The following is a 17,778-nucleotide window of genomic DNA, read 5'->3' on the forward strand; positions in this document are numbered from 1 at the left end:
TATGCTATGTAGATCAGAATGGTGAGGACTGAGGTAAATCAATTGCAACAAACCCCCGAAGGAATCTCTACGCAATCAGTACAGAAATCTATATAACAGTGGCAGGGTGCAAAGATCCTCATACGAATGTAGTCTCTAGTAGATGTTGGAACAGATTCTTATATGATTAACTACGAGTATCTCATCTGTTATACTAATTTGACCAAGAATAGAAAATAGATTTGCAGGGATCATATTGAATTAGATCAGTGTAGAGGAAAGGTTATTTGGTTTAGTCGAATAAAAACTATATTGACTTATAGTGTCTGCGATCCTTCAATAAACCGAACATAAGATTTAGCCGAACATACACCAAGTATAGAGCAAAAGTACATTTACTCTCCGTCTCTCACACAACCAAATCAATACTTAAATATTCTTATCCAAAGCAGACACTAAGAGTCTTGTTGTATACATTTTTATTCTTTTGCTAACAGTAACCATTTGGGGCATGTAAAGTCCCGTAGCCATTATTATACACCATTTCCATCATTTCCTCTCATCATGACCAATCACATAGGTATCCACAGAAACAAAATACTGCCAGCTAGAAGTCGAAAACAAAAGTCACATGCGGAAAAGCTAAGAAAAGAAAAGTACTATTATAGCATAAATACTAACTAAAAATCTATTCTTGCAAGAAATTATTACCAAACAAGACAACGTCAAAACAAATTACTTATCAAGCTAGAGTAATCTCATACATTTCACAAAAATCATCATATTGCCTTTACTTCCATGACAGCAATTAAGCTTAATTTTTGAAAAAAAAAAAACGCTGCTGCAACACACAAGACATGAAACAAACTAACAACATAAAGAAGCAAAGGAGAAAATGGAAATTACTCTAATAAGAAAGAGGGAAAAAACAGAAGCCCGATTCTTAAAAAATAAAGCTAGTGTTGCCCATAAAAATCCTTTATACATAGTCCATTGTTCCCACTGGTCCTCCGGGATTTCTTGATTATAAAAAGAAATCCTTTATACTTGGTTAAATCAATTCTAAACTGATGAACTTACCACAACTCTCTTCCTATACTGTGAAGGAAAACAGAGAAAAGAATAATGGAGGAGTCCTTTATCAGGAATGAATTTTCCACAATTTCCGCCCTTCCATCAGGTACAACACCATCACAGTCCTTAAATCAAGTGAATGCAATCTCACAGACTGAAACATTCAGGATGTTAGAAGACACTACAGTTCAATTTCTTGGAAGATATTTAGTGAAAATTCATCCAGGAAAAGTTATGAGTAAGAAAACAAGTGATTCTATGATGTTCCCGCTCTATAAATTAACCACTTCTTGAGGAATAATAGTACACTAAGGAAAGAACCCTGAAATCATTGGTATGTATCATGCATTATGAGTAGTAGGTGCAAAATAAAGATAATGAAGCAGAAGATCAGGAAAATATAGTAGTAGAAGATAATAGACAATGAAATAGAAGTTAATGACCTCGATCTTTAAAAAAATAATAGACACATAGTATCTAATTATTGTCATGGCTAAATTGTGATCCTAAATAGATGGGACCACACAAATTGCTATTGAACTGTGCCCATAAGACAAGCATAATAGACACTATGGAAAGCTCTAACAACTCATGTACCAATGGCCATAAGACATAGTGGAAACTCCAAGAGAAAACGAACACCACAGAATTTCAAGCTAATGTATTCACATGTGCAAGTAGACAACTTTTTGTTGAAAATGCAGTACGGATGAAAATGGAACAACTGAATTAAAAGAAAAGCCTAGAACGGATGTAAGAAGCCATTAAAAAGAGGAATCTGCAAAGAGATGCTCATACATGTCGGAATCTGCAAAGAGAGAGACTTGCATATTGGGCTCTTCGAGCAAGTGAAGATGAGGGTAGCAATGCAATGCAAGGATCATATAGCAGGGGATGTTTACTCAGGAAGGAGAGTAGGTGGTCATATACAAAGAAGGAAGTCAAGTCGCTTAAAGAAGAAAAAAACTTGCCAAAGCAAAAATCCAAGAGGCAAGAGTTTCGGAGAGACGACAATGAGCTACCACAGGAATATGAAAAATATAAACAATTAACATAAGAATTTTTTCCTTTTTTGATAAGGTATAATTTTTTATTAACAATTAGGGGAAACCCTGTATACAAGCCGTATGCCAAAAAGAGAGAACCTACACCAAAATATGATTCTCAACAAAAGGAGCCAAATCCCCTATACGGAGAGGGACCTCACGCATACACCAAAAAGAAACTAGAAACAAAAGACCATTTTACAATTAACATAAGAAATTTATCAGGCTGAACATTTGAATGGAGGAAGATTAAAAGATTAGGTCTTTCCGTGGAAAATTGGACATCGAAGAAACTGACGAAAGCGAGTATATTATAATAATGTAGAGCTGCTCTCATTGAAGGCAGCTCATATCCTGAGATTCCCAAACTTGAGGTTTTTCTCATATCTGATACACGAAACTGGCAAGATTACCATTTCTTTGTTCTGGATATAGAAGACTGGTCTAACCTAGACCCAAATTGCATACACAATTTATTCCCACAAATTCGTAGTCATTTTCAAACAGAAACATAAAGTATCAGACTATTTGCTTTTCTAGTTTGTAACATAATCAGTTTCTTTCTCAATGGCACATTTACCTGATCATTTCACAGTTCCATCGTGTGCAGCAGTCACAAATTCACTTAAATTTGCTGAATTTCTTTTCCAATCAAGTGTTTTTGTTTAGCTTTGACTATTCCATCAGTAAAAGATATCCTGAACTTTCTAATACCTATTTCAAGATTGAACATAAAATAAGTACATCACCGCTACTTCTTCCAAAGAATACTTTCCCCGTTATACAAAGTGTGTACGACTACATCTTTGAATATTAGTTTGATTCAATACTGGAAAGCAGCTCATCTGGGAAAGTTTTACATGCCTCCAATATATAATTAACATAAAACCACAGAACTCCATATAGCTTTTCAAAATTAAACTAACAACATTTCCAAGAAAATTCAAATTATTCCAAAGAAAATAGATGATCTACCTAGGAGCATAAGACCTCATACTGCTCCAAGGGAACTTTGCTGCTGCAGCACCAACATCCGAAGAACGTTCACCACCACGTTCACGATCACGACCACGACTGAATCTCCTCTCTGAACTACTCCTCGTGTCTCTCTTCTCGTCAAGCCAATGCATCTTCTTAGGCTCGTCATCCTCAACAATGCTAGACTTAGATTTCTTGCTCATATTTTTCTTTTCCTCTTCGATCATTCGTATAGGATAAAGATCCCTCGATATAGACAAAGGGTTCTTAAGTGTAACATAAGCTTTTTTGTAGTCTGGTTTAGCAATTAATAGCCCGCCTCTCTTCTTCTTCTTTCCATCCATGTTTAAAGTTTGGACCTTTTCAACTTCAAAGCCGTACAATGACTCCAATACCCTCTTTATCTCAATCTATACATAAAATTCCAAGAAATATTTAAAATCTTTAGTATCAGAGAATCGCTTATTATTGAATAGAACAAAATAGATAGTGAAGATTCAAATAGCTTATGTTGGGATTGATGGGTTGCCATTGTATTTAGAAACAACTTAAAACTTTTTATTTTACCTTAATAAGATATATTTATAGCCACACAAATATATATGGCTTGTTTCAAAAGTCTTTTTTTTAAAAAACTATCTGTCGAGCTAAACACCATAACATAAAATGGGATCGGATGGAGTAGTAATAATGTGAAATATTATAATAAAAAAGATGTTACCTTGGAAGCAGAGGGAATGGTTTTGAGGGAGATCTCAGTGATGTTGGAGAAAGAGGAAGGCATGAGAAGCTTAATCGGAAGATTAGCGAAGTTTACAACTCTTCTTCCTAATCGACTTCCCATGATTCTTTTGATGAGTCACTGTAATTCGGAACTCTCAGCAATGGCGTCTCTGTGTAGGGAAAGAGGGTATAACTGTGGGTTGGGCCTAAAATGTGCGTGGGCTAGCACTCTACTACATTAAAGGCCCACAACCATTGCGGTTGTAAGGGGCATAAGGTTTATCCACGTCACTGCTTACATAAGTGTCGGACGAAGCTTATTAGGTCCGCTATAAGTTCAACTAAACTCAATATTTACACTCTTGAAACATAAATATGCAATAAATAATCACATAGTTTCAATGACTATTATATTTTGAATTCATAATTATAAAAGTCCTCTACCTTATACCACTGAATAGGAAGGAACTAATTCTCCTTTACAAGGCGAATCCTATATTTTAAATTGGTGTTAGTTTTTACCAAATAAATATTTCGTGAAACTAAATCAAAAATTAAATTTTATACAAATGTATATAGACTCTTACAAAAATCCCAATTAAAGCCATACACATTAATATATAGATCGTGGACATAGGGAATTTACTAGGTTTTTTGTTGTTGTTTGATCACGCCCAACTCTAGTCCAAAAAAAGATAAGCGGTCACTGCAAATATAATCCGGTCTAAGAGTCCGAAGTCGAATCCCACAGAGAACTAAGGTTTAGCTACAACTGTTCATTATCACCAAGAAGACAAGTTTGAACAATTCCTAAGTTATAAATATTAAGATTCTCATTTCTAACTAGTTAACTAACAAATTAAAATAGTAAATTAACAATTAAAGATACTAAGGTTCGGAGACAAGATTAAGGAGGTCTAGAGTTATGATTTTCCCAATTGTCGGAATCCTTCTCGCTACGTCTCTTATAATTTTGCCTAATTATTCTCTACTGATCGTGATCACTTCAAGTGTCGTAATTCTCTCCCAAGCAACTACAAAAATTTACTAGACATATTCTCCTGAACTACGCTAGCTGGCACAATCTTACCGCTCACTATGACCACGTCAAAGCTTTGTTATTCCTAAACCCACCTTTAAACCCGTCGTATTGATTCCTCATATATGTTAGGAATGACGTTGTTCAACAACTACCTAAATATGTACCATTTCCCAAGCAATACATAATAAATAGGCACAGTCAATTGATGGCCATTCAATCAACAGAAATAAGCACGTAGTTGAACAAGTAAATAAATTCAAAGGCTAAATTATATTCAAACTTAACAAGAATTCATCCTCCAAAAGGTTCTATCAAAACCCTAAATAATAAATTAGCTACTCATAGTAGTATGTGAAAATACAATACTAAAATTCATAACCAACAATAAAAAACAGGAGGAAGAAAGAAAAAACTCGTGGTTGAATCTTCCTCCTTGCTCCTAGTATATTCTTGCCTCCAAAGGTATTGTGTAACCCTAAAGTAGTGTCTCATCCTCCAAAGTTATGTAAATATCATGTTTAGCATGTATTTATATGACCTAGATAGGGTGGAGGGCCGTCCAATACAATCCAATATTGGATAGGAGAGTTGGAATCCGCGTCTGCCTTCGTGCGTCGCGTGCCCATTAACGCGGACTCAGCTTTTGCAGTTTTCCAGTTCGCGACGCGGTCCATACCTTTGCTTCACTTCGCTGTTTTGTGCCTTCAGTTTTTTCCCTTTTCGTGTCCGTTTTCATGCCACACACGAGATTGGACGAGCTCCCAATTCTTTCCATCTCTTCCTTTTGTGTTAAATTGTCATATTTCTTTATTTATCATCCAAACTCGTTCATACACATAAGAAATACATAATGAGCATATTTCACTTGAAAAAATACGTAATCTCCCGCGACTCACACAGGAATTAATATGCAAATATACTCAAAAATATACATTTTTTTATTATTTATCACCACCCCACACTTAAACTCTTGTTTGTCCTCGAGCAACTTAAAACTAAGTACGTCGGCAAGTAACACATTTTAAAATATACCCAAGCATCCTACCAATGACAATGGTTTATATCAATGCATAGAACCTAGCATAAGCACTATTTATACTTTTCCTCAAGGTTTAAAATGATGCCAAGACTATTTAAAATATTTGTGTGACTCTTTCTAACATCCTAGCCTCAAAAGATGACTCGAGTATATTCCTCTTTGTGATTCGCTTCTTGTGCAAACTAAAGATACGAGTTCCTTACCAACCCGCTGTAAAGCATATGCCCTCACCAATAAAACAAAGATAGTAATCAGTCCGCGCACTCAAATATGAATTCAAGTATAATTTAAGGACTCACATAATGAAAGAATTCACTCACTCTCGCAAAGAAACTCATGTGCCCCCAAAGCTTACCATAGGCTTTCCCATAATATAAGTCTCTACTAATTTAAACTCGCAAAGTCTAGGATCAATTAGATCTTCATGGGTTGTAATGTAGGCTAAGAGACGGGTAGGATATATATAGATAATAATGACTAACCCTCCTAAGCACTTTTAATACAATATATTTTAACTTTTAAGCACGTCCTGTAACGACCCGATCGGTCGTTTCGAGAGTTATAACCCCGTTTTTCCCATTCCTACTTCTTTTTGTGTTATTCAGCTATATTATGTTATATCGGTTTAGTTGGTTCGAGTCCGGAAGGAACTCAGAGTGAAATGGGACACTAGTCTTATAATTGATAATTTTAAGTTAGAAAAGTGGACTGGATATGGACCTATGTGTAAACGACCTCGGATTTGAATTTTGATGATTTCAATAGCTCCGTATGGTAATTTTGGGCTTAGGAACGTGTCCGGAATATTATTTGGAAGTCCGTAGAGGAATTAGGCTTGAAATGCCAAAAGTTTTATTTTTGAGAAGTTTGACTTGGGGGTTGACTTTTTGATATCAGGGTCGGAATCCGATTTTGAAAATTGGAATACCTTTGTTATGTCATTTAGGACTTGTGTACAAAATTTGAGGTCAATCGGACGTGATTTGATAGGTTCCGGAGTTGTTTGTAGAAATTAGAAATTTCAAAGTTCATTAGGCTTGAATTGGGGTGTAATTCATGGTTTTAGCGTTGTTTGAGGTGATTAGAGGATTCGACTAAGTTCATATGATGTTTTAGGACTTGTTGGTATATTTGGTTGAGGTCTCGAGGGCCTCGGGTGAGTTTCAGATGGTTAACGGATCAAAGATTAAACTAGAACAGTTGCTGCAATTTCCTTCTGTCGGAAATTTTCTTCTGCCCAGAAATCGAGCCCAGATGTGAGCCCAGATCGAGCTCAGGGTCGAGGGCCACGATCGAAGCCATGATCGAGCCCAGAGTCGAGGGCCACGATCAAAGCCATGATCGAGCTCAGGGTCGAGGGCCACGATCGAGCCCAGGGTCGAGGGTCACGGTCGTAGGCCAGGTCGAAGACATGATCGAAGGCCTGGGATCGAGAACCAGGATCGAGGGCCAGGATCGAAGGCCAAGATCGAGGCAGAACCGAGGTTGTATGGACAGAATCATAAAAAATACGGACTTCATCCCATTTGCCATTTTTGACAAATTGGAGCTTGAGGAGAGGCGATTTTTGATATATTTTCAAGGAAAACTTGAGGTAAGTCCCTTGTGATTATTTCTACTCCATAATATTGAATTATCATTGAATAATCCAGCTAGATTACATGATTTTGAGGTGTAAAACGGAGATTGGAACTTAAACATTTGGAAATAAGATTTGTAGATTTTAGGGTCGAGTTGAGGTCGGATTTTGGTAAAATTGGTATGGGTAGACTCGTGAGTGAATGAGGTTTCTAGTTTTGTAAATTTTGTCGGATTTTGAGGTGTAGGCCCGGGGGGAGGGGGGTGAGCCAGTTTCGGGTTTTGGTCTAATTTTGTAGTTTTTCTTGTGGAATTCATCCCATTGGCGCGTATTGATGGTATTGTACTGATTGTGAATAGATTCGGAGCATTTGGAGGCCGAGTCCAGAGGCAATATCATTGCGGGTTAGAGATTTGACCGGTTTGAGGTAAGTAACGATTGTAAATCTAGTCCTCAGGGTATGAAACCCCAGATTTTGTATCATTCTACTGTTTTTTTAGTGACGCACATGCTAGGTGACGGGCATGTGGGCGTGCACTGTTGGGGATTTGTGACTTAGTCTATCCCGTAGCAACTATAAAGTTGCATACTTTGTTGAAACCATTGATACTTATATCTTTTAGAAAGATTTTCTATGAATTGGGTTGAATGCCATGTTTGGGCCTTGCGCCAATGCTCTTTGGGCCCTTAGGGGCTGTTTCTTACCATCCTCTCATTATTTTCGATTGAAAATCTATACTCAGTTATGTTTATACTTATTTACCGCATAACTCTGTTTTATGACTCTATTTTGATGCATATAAATGTTTTGGGCTGAATGCCCTATTTTACTGAAATGCCCGAGTGGCTTGAGAGGTTTATGACTGAGTGAGGCCGATGGCCTGATTTGTGAGGATGAGTGTGGATCGGGGCTGCTCGCCTGCAGCATACTTTATTATTATCGCACGTGAGTTGTCCGTGCAGATTATAGCGCTTGGGCTGAAAGAGCCCCTCCGGAGTCTGTACACACCCCCAGTGAGCGCAGGTACCTACTGAGTGCGAGTGCCGAGTGCCGAGTGCTGAGTGACTGGGAGGCAAGAGTGATTATGAGGTATGCCCGAGTGGCAAGAATGATTGTGAGGTATGCCCGAGTGGCACGTGTGACTGTGAGGCTTGACCGAGGGGCTGTATATGAGTGATATTTTGCTCGAGGGGTTGTTTATGATTTCATCATTTTTGCTCACCTTTGCATTGAGCCTTTGTTTGAAAAACTGTTGGAAAAAAAATGTCTTAAAATGATTTTTTTTTACTGGAACTGGGTTTAAACGAGATGTTTGATTCAAATCCTAATTTTAAAAGCATGTGGTATTTTACTGAGATTTCCTGATATGAACATTTTATGTTTTATTGCTCGTCACTATTACTAAGTCTTTATTTATTGTTGTTACTTACTGAGTTGGCGTACTCACGTTACTCCCTGCACCTTGTGTGCAAATCCAGGTGTAGCTGGACATGGTAGCGGTTATTGAGTGTTCTGGTTGCAGATTTTCTTGTAGATAGCAAGGTAGCTGTTTGGCGATCGCAGCCCCTACTCTTCTCCCTCTTATCTTCCTCTAGTTGTATTTTGCTATTTTCTGGGCTGAGTTAGCCTTGATATTGTTAGACAGATTGTAGTATATGCTCATGACTAGTGACACCCCGATGTCGGGCTTTTCTTTTCCGCGCTTCTATTTTCTTTGATTTGAACTCTTTAAATGAAGGTTTATGTTAAATAACCTTGAAATTATCTTTAAAATGAAAATATCTGTTTGTTTTGGAAATGAGTCGGCTTGCCTAGTTCCACGATAGGCTCCATCACGACAGGGGTTAGTTTTGGGTCGTGACAGATTGGTATCAGAGCCTAGGTTACATAGGTCTCACGAGTCATGAGCGGGTTTAGTAGAGTTTTGCGGATCGGTACGGAGACGTCTGTACTTATCTTCTGGAGGTTGCAGAACCCTTAGGAAAAATTTCACGTTCTTGTATTCTATCGTGCGAAAATGATTCAGCTTGAGACAACTCTTTGAATTCCTTCTACGCATCTCGTATGCGCACATGAGCGCTCGGTATCAGTTGTGCATCGCCGGCTTGTGATTCTATGAACGAGGTTCGAGATATGTAATATGTGTTTTGGTGATAGGCTAGTCGACTTGAAGCCAGGTTTAAACCGGAGTTTTGGCTCGGTAGCTTCAGTTGTAACCTGTACATTTGGACTCATATGTCCGGTAATGCCCCTACGAGTGGAATTCGTGGCTCGATGAGCGGTGGAATGGCTTTGTGATAAGTATGATGTAACTGCGGGATGTGTTAAGATGATTTGAATGTGACGAGAAGTGTTTCCTTGAAATGTAAAGGAAACCCATTGGGCGCTTGATTTTCATTTTGATGTGACGTACGGTCTCGAGTGTGAATGTTTTGAAGGATCTTTCACGTTGTTAAATTTAGGGACAAATTAAATTCTCATGTCTGTCAATAAATTTGAACTCAAGAAGAGTAAGTGATTGTGTAGTAATGGTGGTTGCGAATGGGTATTTTGATGTTGATGGCTCGGGAAAGATAATCTTTGAAGAGACTTAGAGTTGGTAACATTTTATTGGTTCAGGTACGACAGAAATACATTTCGATTTGATGCAGCAGTTGGGTAGCAAAGTATGAGGGAAGACATAACAGGAAGTGTTTCGCGGTGGTTGAAGTACTAGCAGGTCAAGTAGGAGAAGTAGAGGTTGAGAAGTTTCTTAAAGGAGATGATTTAACCGAAGTAAGAGTGGCAGATTAGCATATGAATTCACTAGTAGGGTAGTCGTGCGCCTTGAGAAAGTGTAGAATGGTTTGGAATCATGTTAGTATGTGAATCGGCCTGCAGACTCTATTTGGAGTGATGGTTAGTGTACAAAGGAAAAATTGAAAATGGTAGAAATGAATAGAGGCGTGAAGATCTGATTATTGTGTCAGGTGCAATATGACTTGAGTTCGAAAGGTATTGTTGACGTACAGTTGATGTCAGTAAGGAAAGTGCAGACTTATATAAATGGTGGGCGAGCATGAACTTAGGAGAATTTATGAATTTCGTGGTCGTTGCACTCAGTGCAGTGTCATTGGGAGATGTCAGTAAGGAATTCCACATGTGGGTTATCTCCTGTGTGCAGCTAGCGGTGGCGTGATGTTGATGAAGCTTTTGTGAGGAATATTACTAGCTACCCGGTGGGAGGTCGTGTGTGTAATTTTGGCTGGAGATTCAAGATGTTTATGAAAGGCTTAATAAAAGACTTCGAGAAGTCTGGCAGGTTAACAGTGCGAGACCTTGGTAATTGAGAAGGAGAAATCCTTACGGGTTCTAATTTTATATAATTGCAACTTAAGGCTAAGTGGGGGAGTCTGCTATCGACGAGTTGATTGCACGGTTATGGGTAGTATTAGTTTCGGTTCGGGGTATACTAGTGAATCAGTTATGACTTGCAGAGGTCGAGATCGAGGTTGACTCGGGTAAAGGAATTTCTGGATACAAGTTATATTACACCCTATGGTTATGGGAGGACTATAAAAAAAATAATTGAGTGTTTATTCACAGAGAATGTAGTGTACATGGAGTGGGAATTTGCTCGGTTGCGTAGGAGTGAGGGTTACTCTTTATTCCCTTGGGTGTTGATGTGCTTATGGGGCACATGTCATTTTGGTCCGTTTGGTCGGTTAATTCGAGAATGGTTACAATGGATTCAAGATTTATAAAATATGGCTAGAAAACTGGGAGTCGCATTGAAGGGTGTTGAGACTCATTGCATCTCATATCATTGTGAATTATGCATTTTAGTATCAAGAAGGTGAAGAAAACGGTTTTAGGTTCCTATAAAGTCTCTTTGGAGTAAGCATGTTTGGTTGTGGAACCTTTGGAATACATAAAAAAGGGGGTATTCAGCGGCTTATAAGCCTTAGGGCGGTGCGATTCTATGCTAGAGTTTGTGGGGCAAGTTTTAGTTAAGGATAGTAGTGTTCTAATAAGGAAATAAAATAGCAATTTGAAGGCAATTTGGAAAGGACTTGGGGAAATAGGATAGTTTGGAAGTAGGTTGGGGTAGCACAGTAATGGGTATGATCGGTTATTTGTGTACTTATGACGTGGCTAGTATCTACAGGTGCTTCGTGGCAATGCTCTCGAATTTGGCAACCTGTGTGGCTTGGTGGAGTTAGAGGAATTCAGATTAGATAGCTTGGTTATGTGCGAATATTTTTCAAAATGTTCAGGATGGGTTCTACCATAGTTTAAACCGAATAATTTCTACCGATGTACGGAGCGTGTTGTGTGTTATGATTTTCTCCTAGAAAGAAGCAAGACAGAGGTTTCTGACTAATAAGGTATGTAATTTGCTAGTGACTCAGAGTTGATAATGGAATTATTATGCTTGTCACATGATGGCATAATAGATGTGGTGTGTTGTGCGGGAATATGATTTACATGTACCAGGTCACAGTTCAGTTTTGAAGGGAAGGACATAAATTCTTAGGCAGCATGAACGGTTTTCGATGACTAGGTAAATGATATTACTATCTGGTATAACTTGATGAGATTGTACATTTCAGAAGGGGCAGTGTGTTTTGATTTATGGGTACTTCGCTGGTATTGCGGCACTCTCCTGGTTGATCGACTGTTGATATTCAAATTTTTGCCAGGTGGCACGGAAGAAGTTTCAAAGTATTTCTCGTGGGAGGATTGTGTATGAGAGAGGTGTTAGGCATTCGGGCAGTGGAGGTGGAATCAAATAGGGTGATTCATGTGTCCTATGGAATTGAAGATTGGGAGTTCTCATGAGCAGATTGTTTCATGGTGGTGGACTGTGAAGTTGTGGCCGGAGCTAGCCAGATGATAGAAGGTGTTATGATTCCGTCATTGTGGACTTTTGGAGGTTGTTTATCTATTGGTGGCTAACCATAGTTGATTCGGGGCCCATTGGTAGGACCAATTTAGGATGTGTATTCTACACCGAGCCGGATTGATTGGCTCCATACTGCTATTATTGAGGGATGTGCCCTTCGGTTGATGTGAAGCTTATTCGTGTTCTGAAATGATCTGTGAGTTACTCTTCTATGCTATGAGGAGTTGTGATTCGTGGTTATATGCACATATGGTGCGGTTCTATTGTGGCCTTATAGCGGAATTTGAGCGAGAATAGTATTGGATATTACTTGGTTGATGGAGTATTGGTTATGTTCTTTCGAGTTTTATGTGGCATGGTGTCGTTTGCTTCTCCATGGTTATGGTAATGCACTTTGGGTACTTGATGTCAAATTGCGCATGGTTATTGATTTTAGAAGGGTGGCTTGAGGTGTTTCATATGGACCAGTATTTGGATAGGGTCGCGTATTGCAGCAGAGTTATGTGGAAATATGATCCCTCGTGTAAGATTCGTGTGTTATGGTTCTGCGGTGTGTGATGGGTTCTTAGCATTGCGTCGGGGTGGTACTCGTCGAGCTTGCGGAATGGTTCTCCTGTTTGAGTCATTGTTATGATTGGGTACATTTGGAATGTTGCTATCTGGTGCACGGATTGCACGGGTTGTGGCTTTAAATTGTATTGATGTGTCATATCACTATAGTGGTCGTGTTGGAGGAGACGAGGTCATTGAGCCTAGAATGGATGCTATCAGATTTGATTGTGGTATAATTAGGAGGATAATATCGGAAGTCGTCTTTGAAATTGACTATAGTTCTTGTAGAAGGAACGAGAGCTCCATGACCTATTGGTCTAATGAATGGCTATGAATTTGGTATGTTTCTTTCATCATCGGCAGTGTACGAAGGTTTTGTCTGATATGAGTTTACTACTGGCACTGAATTGATTTGAGTCGATACTGTGATTTGAAATCATTGCTTCATGCATTCGAGCTATGCGGTATTTGAATTTGAGTATTTGAGATATGGGTACGACTTTTGGTATAGCTTGTTCAGACTTATACGGTATGTAGATGCGAACTTCTGATCTTATAAGAAATTTCAGATGTCGGAAATTTGATTCAAAGGCTTGTGGGCTAGGTTGAATTGAGGAATTTCAATTATGATGTGCTATCGGACCTGTATGGGATAGGGTGACGTGGGATCACCCTCGGGTATGTGCATGTGAAAGCTACCCAGCGATTTGATGGCTTTTGGAACAACTCTGGGCACGTTCGAGGACGAACGTATGTTTAAGTGGGGGAGGATGTAACGACCCAACCGGTCGTTTCGAGAGTAATAACCTAGTTTTCCCCATTCCTACTTCTTTTTGTGTTATTCAGCTATATTATGTTATATCAGGTTAGTTGGTTCGAGTCCGGAAGGAACTCGGAGTGAAATGAGACACTAGTCTCATAATTGAAAAATTTAAGTTAGAAAAGTGGACCGGATATGGACCTATGTGTAAACGACCTCGGATTTAAATTTTGATGATTCCAATAGCTCCGTATGGTGATTTTGGGCTTAGGAGCGTGTCCGGAATAATGTTTGGAAGTCCGTAGAGGAATTAGGCTTGAAATGCCGAAAGTTTTATTTTTGAGAAGTTTGACCGGAGGGGTTGACTTTTTGATATCGGGGTCGGAATTTGATTCTGAAAATTGAAATACCTCTGTTATGTCATTTAGGACTTGTGTGCAAAATTTGAGGTCAATCGGACGTGATTTGATAGGTTCCAGAGTTGTTTGTAGAAAGTAGAAATTTCAAAGTTCATTAGGCTTGAATTGGGGTGTAATTCATGGTTTTAGCATTGTTTGAGGTGATTTGAGGATTCGACTAAGTTCGTATGATGTTTTAGGACTTGTTGGTATATTTGGTTGAGGTCCCGAGGGCCTCAGGTGAGTTTCGAATAGTTAACGGATCAAAAATTGAACTAGAACAGCTGCTGCAATTTCCTTCTGCTGGAAATTTGCTTCTGCCCAGAAATCGAGCCCAGATGTGAGCCCAGATCGAGCTCAGGGTCGAGGGCTATGATTGAAGCCCAGATCGAGCTCAGGGTCGAGGGCCACGATCGAAGCCATGATCGAGCTCAGGGTAGAGGGCCACGATCGAAGGCATGATCGAGCCGAGGGTCGAGGGTCACGGTCGTAGGCCGGGTCGAAGACATGATCGAAGGCCTAGGATCGAGAACCAGGATCGAGGGCCAGGATCTAAGGCCAAGATCGAAGGCCAAGATCGAGGTAGAACCGAGGTTGTCTGGGCAGAATTAAAAAAAAACAAGGACTTCGTCCCATTTGCCATTTTTGACAAATTGGAGCTTGAGGAGAGGCGAATTTTGATATATTTTCAAGGAAAACTTGAGGTAAATCCCTTGTGATCATTTCTACTCTATAATATTGAATTATCATCGAATAATCCGGCTAGATTACATGATTTTGAGGTGTAAATCGGAGATTGGAACTTAGAAATTTGGAAATAAAATTTGTAGATTTGAGGGTCGAGATGAGGTCGGATATTGGTAAAATTAGTATGGGTAGACTCGTGAGTGAATGAGAATTCAAGTTTTGTAAATTTTGTCGGATTTCGAGGTGTGGGCCCGGGGGCCGGGTTTGAGCTAATTTCGGGTTTTGGTCTAATTTTGTAGTTTTTCTTGTGGAATTCATCCTATTGGCGCGTATTGATGGTATTGTACTGATTGTGAATAGATTCGGAGAATTTGGAGGCCGAGTCCAGAGGCAAGATCATTGCGGGTTAGAGATTTGACCGGTTTGAGGTAAGTAACGATTGTAAATCTAGTCCTGAGGGTATGAAACCCCGGATTTTTTATCATTCTACTATTTTTTTAGTGACGCACATGCTAGGTGACGGGCGTGTGGGCGTGCACTGTTGGGGATTTGTGACTTGGTCCGTCCCGTAGCAACTGTAAAATTGCATACTTTATTGAAACCATTGATACTTATATGTTTTAGAAAGATTTTCTGTGAATTGGGTTGAATGCCATGTTTGGGCTTTGCGCCAATGCTCTTTGGACCCTTAAGGGCTGTTTCTTACCATCCTCTCATTGTTTTCGATTGAAAATCTATACTCAGTCATGTTTATACTTGTTTACCGCATAACTCTATTTTATGACTCTATTTTGATGCATATAAATGTTTTGGACTGAATGCCCTATTTTACTGAAATGCCCGAGTGGCTTGAGAGGTTTATGACTGAGTGAGGCCGAGGGCATGATTTGTGAGGATGAGTGTGGATCGGGACTGCCCGCCTGCATCATACTTTATGACTGAGTGAGGCCGAGGGCCTGATTTGTGAGGATGAGTGTGGATCGGGGCTGCCCGCCTGCAGTATACTTTATTATTATCGCACGTGAGTTATCCGTGCAGATTATAGTGCTTGGGCTGAAGGAGCCCCTCTGGAGTCTGTACACACCCCCAGTGAGTTCATGTACCTACTGAGTGCGAGTGCTGAGTGACTGGGAGGCAAGAGTGATTGTGAGGTATGCCCGAGTGGCAAAAGTGATTGTGAGGTATGCCCGAGTGGCACGAGTGACTGTGAGGCTTGCCCGAGGGGCTGTATATGAGTGATGTTTTGCCTGAGGGGTTGTTTATGATTTCATCATTTTTGCTCACCTTTGCATTGAGCCTTTGTTTGAAAAACTGTTGGAAAAAATGTCTTAAAATGATTTTTTTTAAACTGGAACTAGGTTTAAACGAGATGTTTGATTCAAATCCCGATTTTAAAAGCATGTGGTATTTTATTGAGATTTCCTGATATGAACGTTTTATGTTTTATTGCTCGTCACTATTGCTCAGTCTTTATTTATTGTTGTTACTTACTGAGTTGGCGTACTCACGTTACTCTCTGCACCTTGTGTGCAGATCCAAGTGTAGCTGGACACGGTAGCGGTTATTGAGTGTTCTGGTTGAAGATTGTCTTGGAGATAGCAAGGTAGCTGTTTGGCGGTCGCAGCCCCAACTCTTCTCCCTCTTATCTTCCTCTAGTTGTATTTAGCTATTTTTCGGGTTGAGTTAGCCTTGATATTGTTAGACAGATTGTAGTATATGCTCATTACTAGTGACACCCCGATGTCGGGCTTTTCTTTTCCGCACTTCTGTTTTCTTTGATTTGAACTCTTTAAATGAAGGTTTATGTTAAATAACCTTGAAATTATCTTTAAAATGAAAATATCGATTTGTTTTGGAAATGAATCAGCTTGCCTAGTTCCACGATAGGCGCCATCACGACAGGGGTTAGTTTTGGGTCGTGACACGTCCTCTTCTTGATCACTCAACATATCGCTACGAAACCGTACAAGATGTAGCCTATTGACTTTAAGCACATCTACATAAGCATTAGCACATATCAAAGTGAATTGGAGGGTTTTTTTATTTTGTATTTTCTTTTTCTTTCTTTCTTTTTTATAAATCTTTTCAACACCCTGCATAAATTGGTATTTCCAGCTAGTGGCTCTCTCAGTACACACATGCACCTTTTTGCCTCTCAATACACACATGCACCTTTTGACCTTTCTATGGTTCAACTCAAAAACTACCCAATATCTTTTCCTTCTCTTCTAGCGACTTAAGTGCTTTCGTAGGTAAAGGTTCAACAAGATTTCATTAAGAATAAAAGGGATTTGTCTTGTAATGTGGGTACCAAAAAAAAGGTTTACAGGCTCAAGTGGGCTAACAAAGAATAATTTTATCACTGGTAGGGAAGTAGCTCAGAGGTCAATCAAAGAAACGCCTATATCATTTTCTAGACTCACAATGCTTTCTTATTTCGCTTCAACTCATACACAGGGCAAGTTCTAGAGTAGCAAGGGACGACACAAAATTTATCCAAATATCTCACCTCATACAATGCACATAACTACCCAGGACGGCTCAAACTCGACTATCAAGTTAAGGCAACTAAGCACAGTCATACTATAATTCAATCATATAGGATGTACATAATACGAGTCAAAAGATGAGCTAAAGTGTCAAAATAAGTCACATATACTCTCAAGGCATATAGTCACAAGAATCAAGAAGAAAGTACTCAACACAAATGCTCCAACTCTAAGCCCCGATATAAAACATGTCAAAACGCATAGTATCACGACCCAATTTTACCTATAGGTCGTGATAGTGTCCAACACTACAGTTAGGCAAGCCAACTAGTAATTTAAACTTGTATTCAATTCTTTTAAAATTAACCAAGTAATTAAACTCTTCTTACTTGCGGGAATTTAGTAAATTAAAACAACCAAGAACAAAATTTAAATCCAAACATTCTATTAGTGTTTGTGCCAAGACCTGGTGTCACGAGTGTATGAGCATCTAATAAATTATACAAAAATTATAAATACTGTCTGGAATGAAATAGACAGAATAAA

The 17,778-nt window shown here is 39.1% G+C and overlaps 1 protein-coding gene across 4 annotated transcripts; it reads right to left on the reverse strand.

Moving 5' to 3' along the window:
* Positions 1-270: 270 nt before the first annotated feature.
* On the reverse strand, positions 271-4,008 carry LOC104094341 (uncharacterized). Of its 4 annotated transcripts, none has more exons than XM_033655661.2 (3): positions 3,799-3,986; positions 3,075-3,487; positions 271-579 (listed from the first exon to the last, which is right to left on the reverse strand). In XM_033655661.2, exons 1-3 carry the CDS (start codon positions 3,919-3,921, stop codon positions 552-554), a joined length of 564 nt encoding a protein of 187 aa, XP_033511552.1. In that variant the 5' UTR covers positions 3,922-3,986; the 3' UTR covers positions 271-551. The 4 variants fall into 4 exon arrangements, with proteins under 4 accessions (XP_033511552.1, XP_009598557.1, XP_009598558.1 ...); XM_009600262.4 differs by having other exon boundaries at positions 271-586; XM_009600263.3 differs by lacking the exon at positions 271-579 and adding an exon at positions 902-1,207 and having other exon boundaries at positions 3,799-3,985.
* Between the last annotated feature and the right edge of the window lie 13,770 nt (positions 4,009-17,778).

Source organism: Nicotiana tomentosiformis, chromosome 1, assembly GCF_000390325.3.
Source record: "Nicotiana tomentosiformis chromosome 1, ASM39032v3, whole genome shotgun sequence".
NCBI lineage: Eukaryota > Viridiplantae > Streptophyta > Magnoliopsida > Solanales > Solanaceae > Nicotiana > Nicotiana tomentosiformis.

Excerpts from the sequence above, each read along its gene's own strand:
- LOC104094341 (XM_009600262.4), bottom strand. The coding sequence starts at position 3,921 with ATGGGAAGTCGATTAGGAAGAAGAGTTGTAAACTTCGCTAATCTTCCG. Across the intron at positions 3,488-3,798 it reads CCATTCCCTCTGCTTCCAAG|ATTGAGATAAAGAGGGTATT; the intron begins GTAACATCTTTT and ends TTTTATGTATAG. Across the intron at positions 587-3,074 it reads ATGAGGTCTTATGCTCCTAG|CTGGCAGTATTTTGTTTCTG; the intron begins GTAGATCATCTA and ends TTCGACTTCTAG.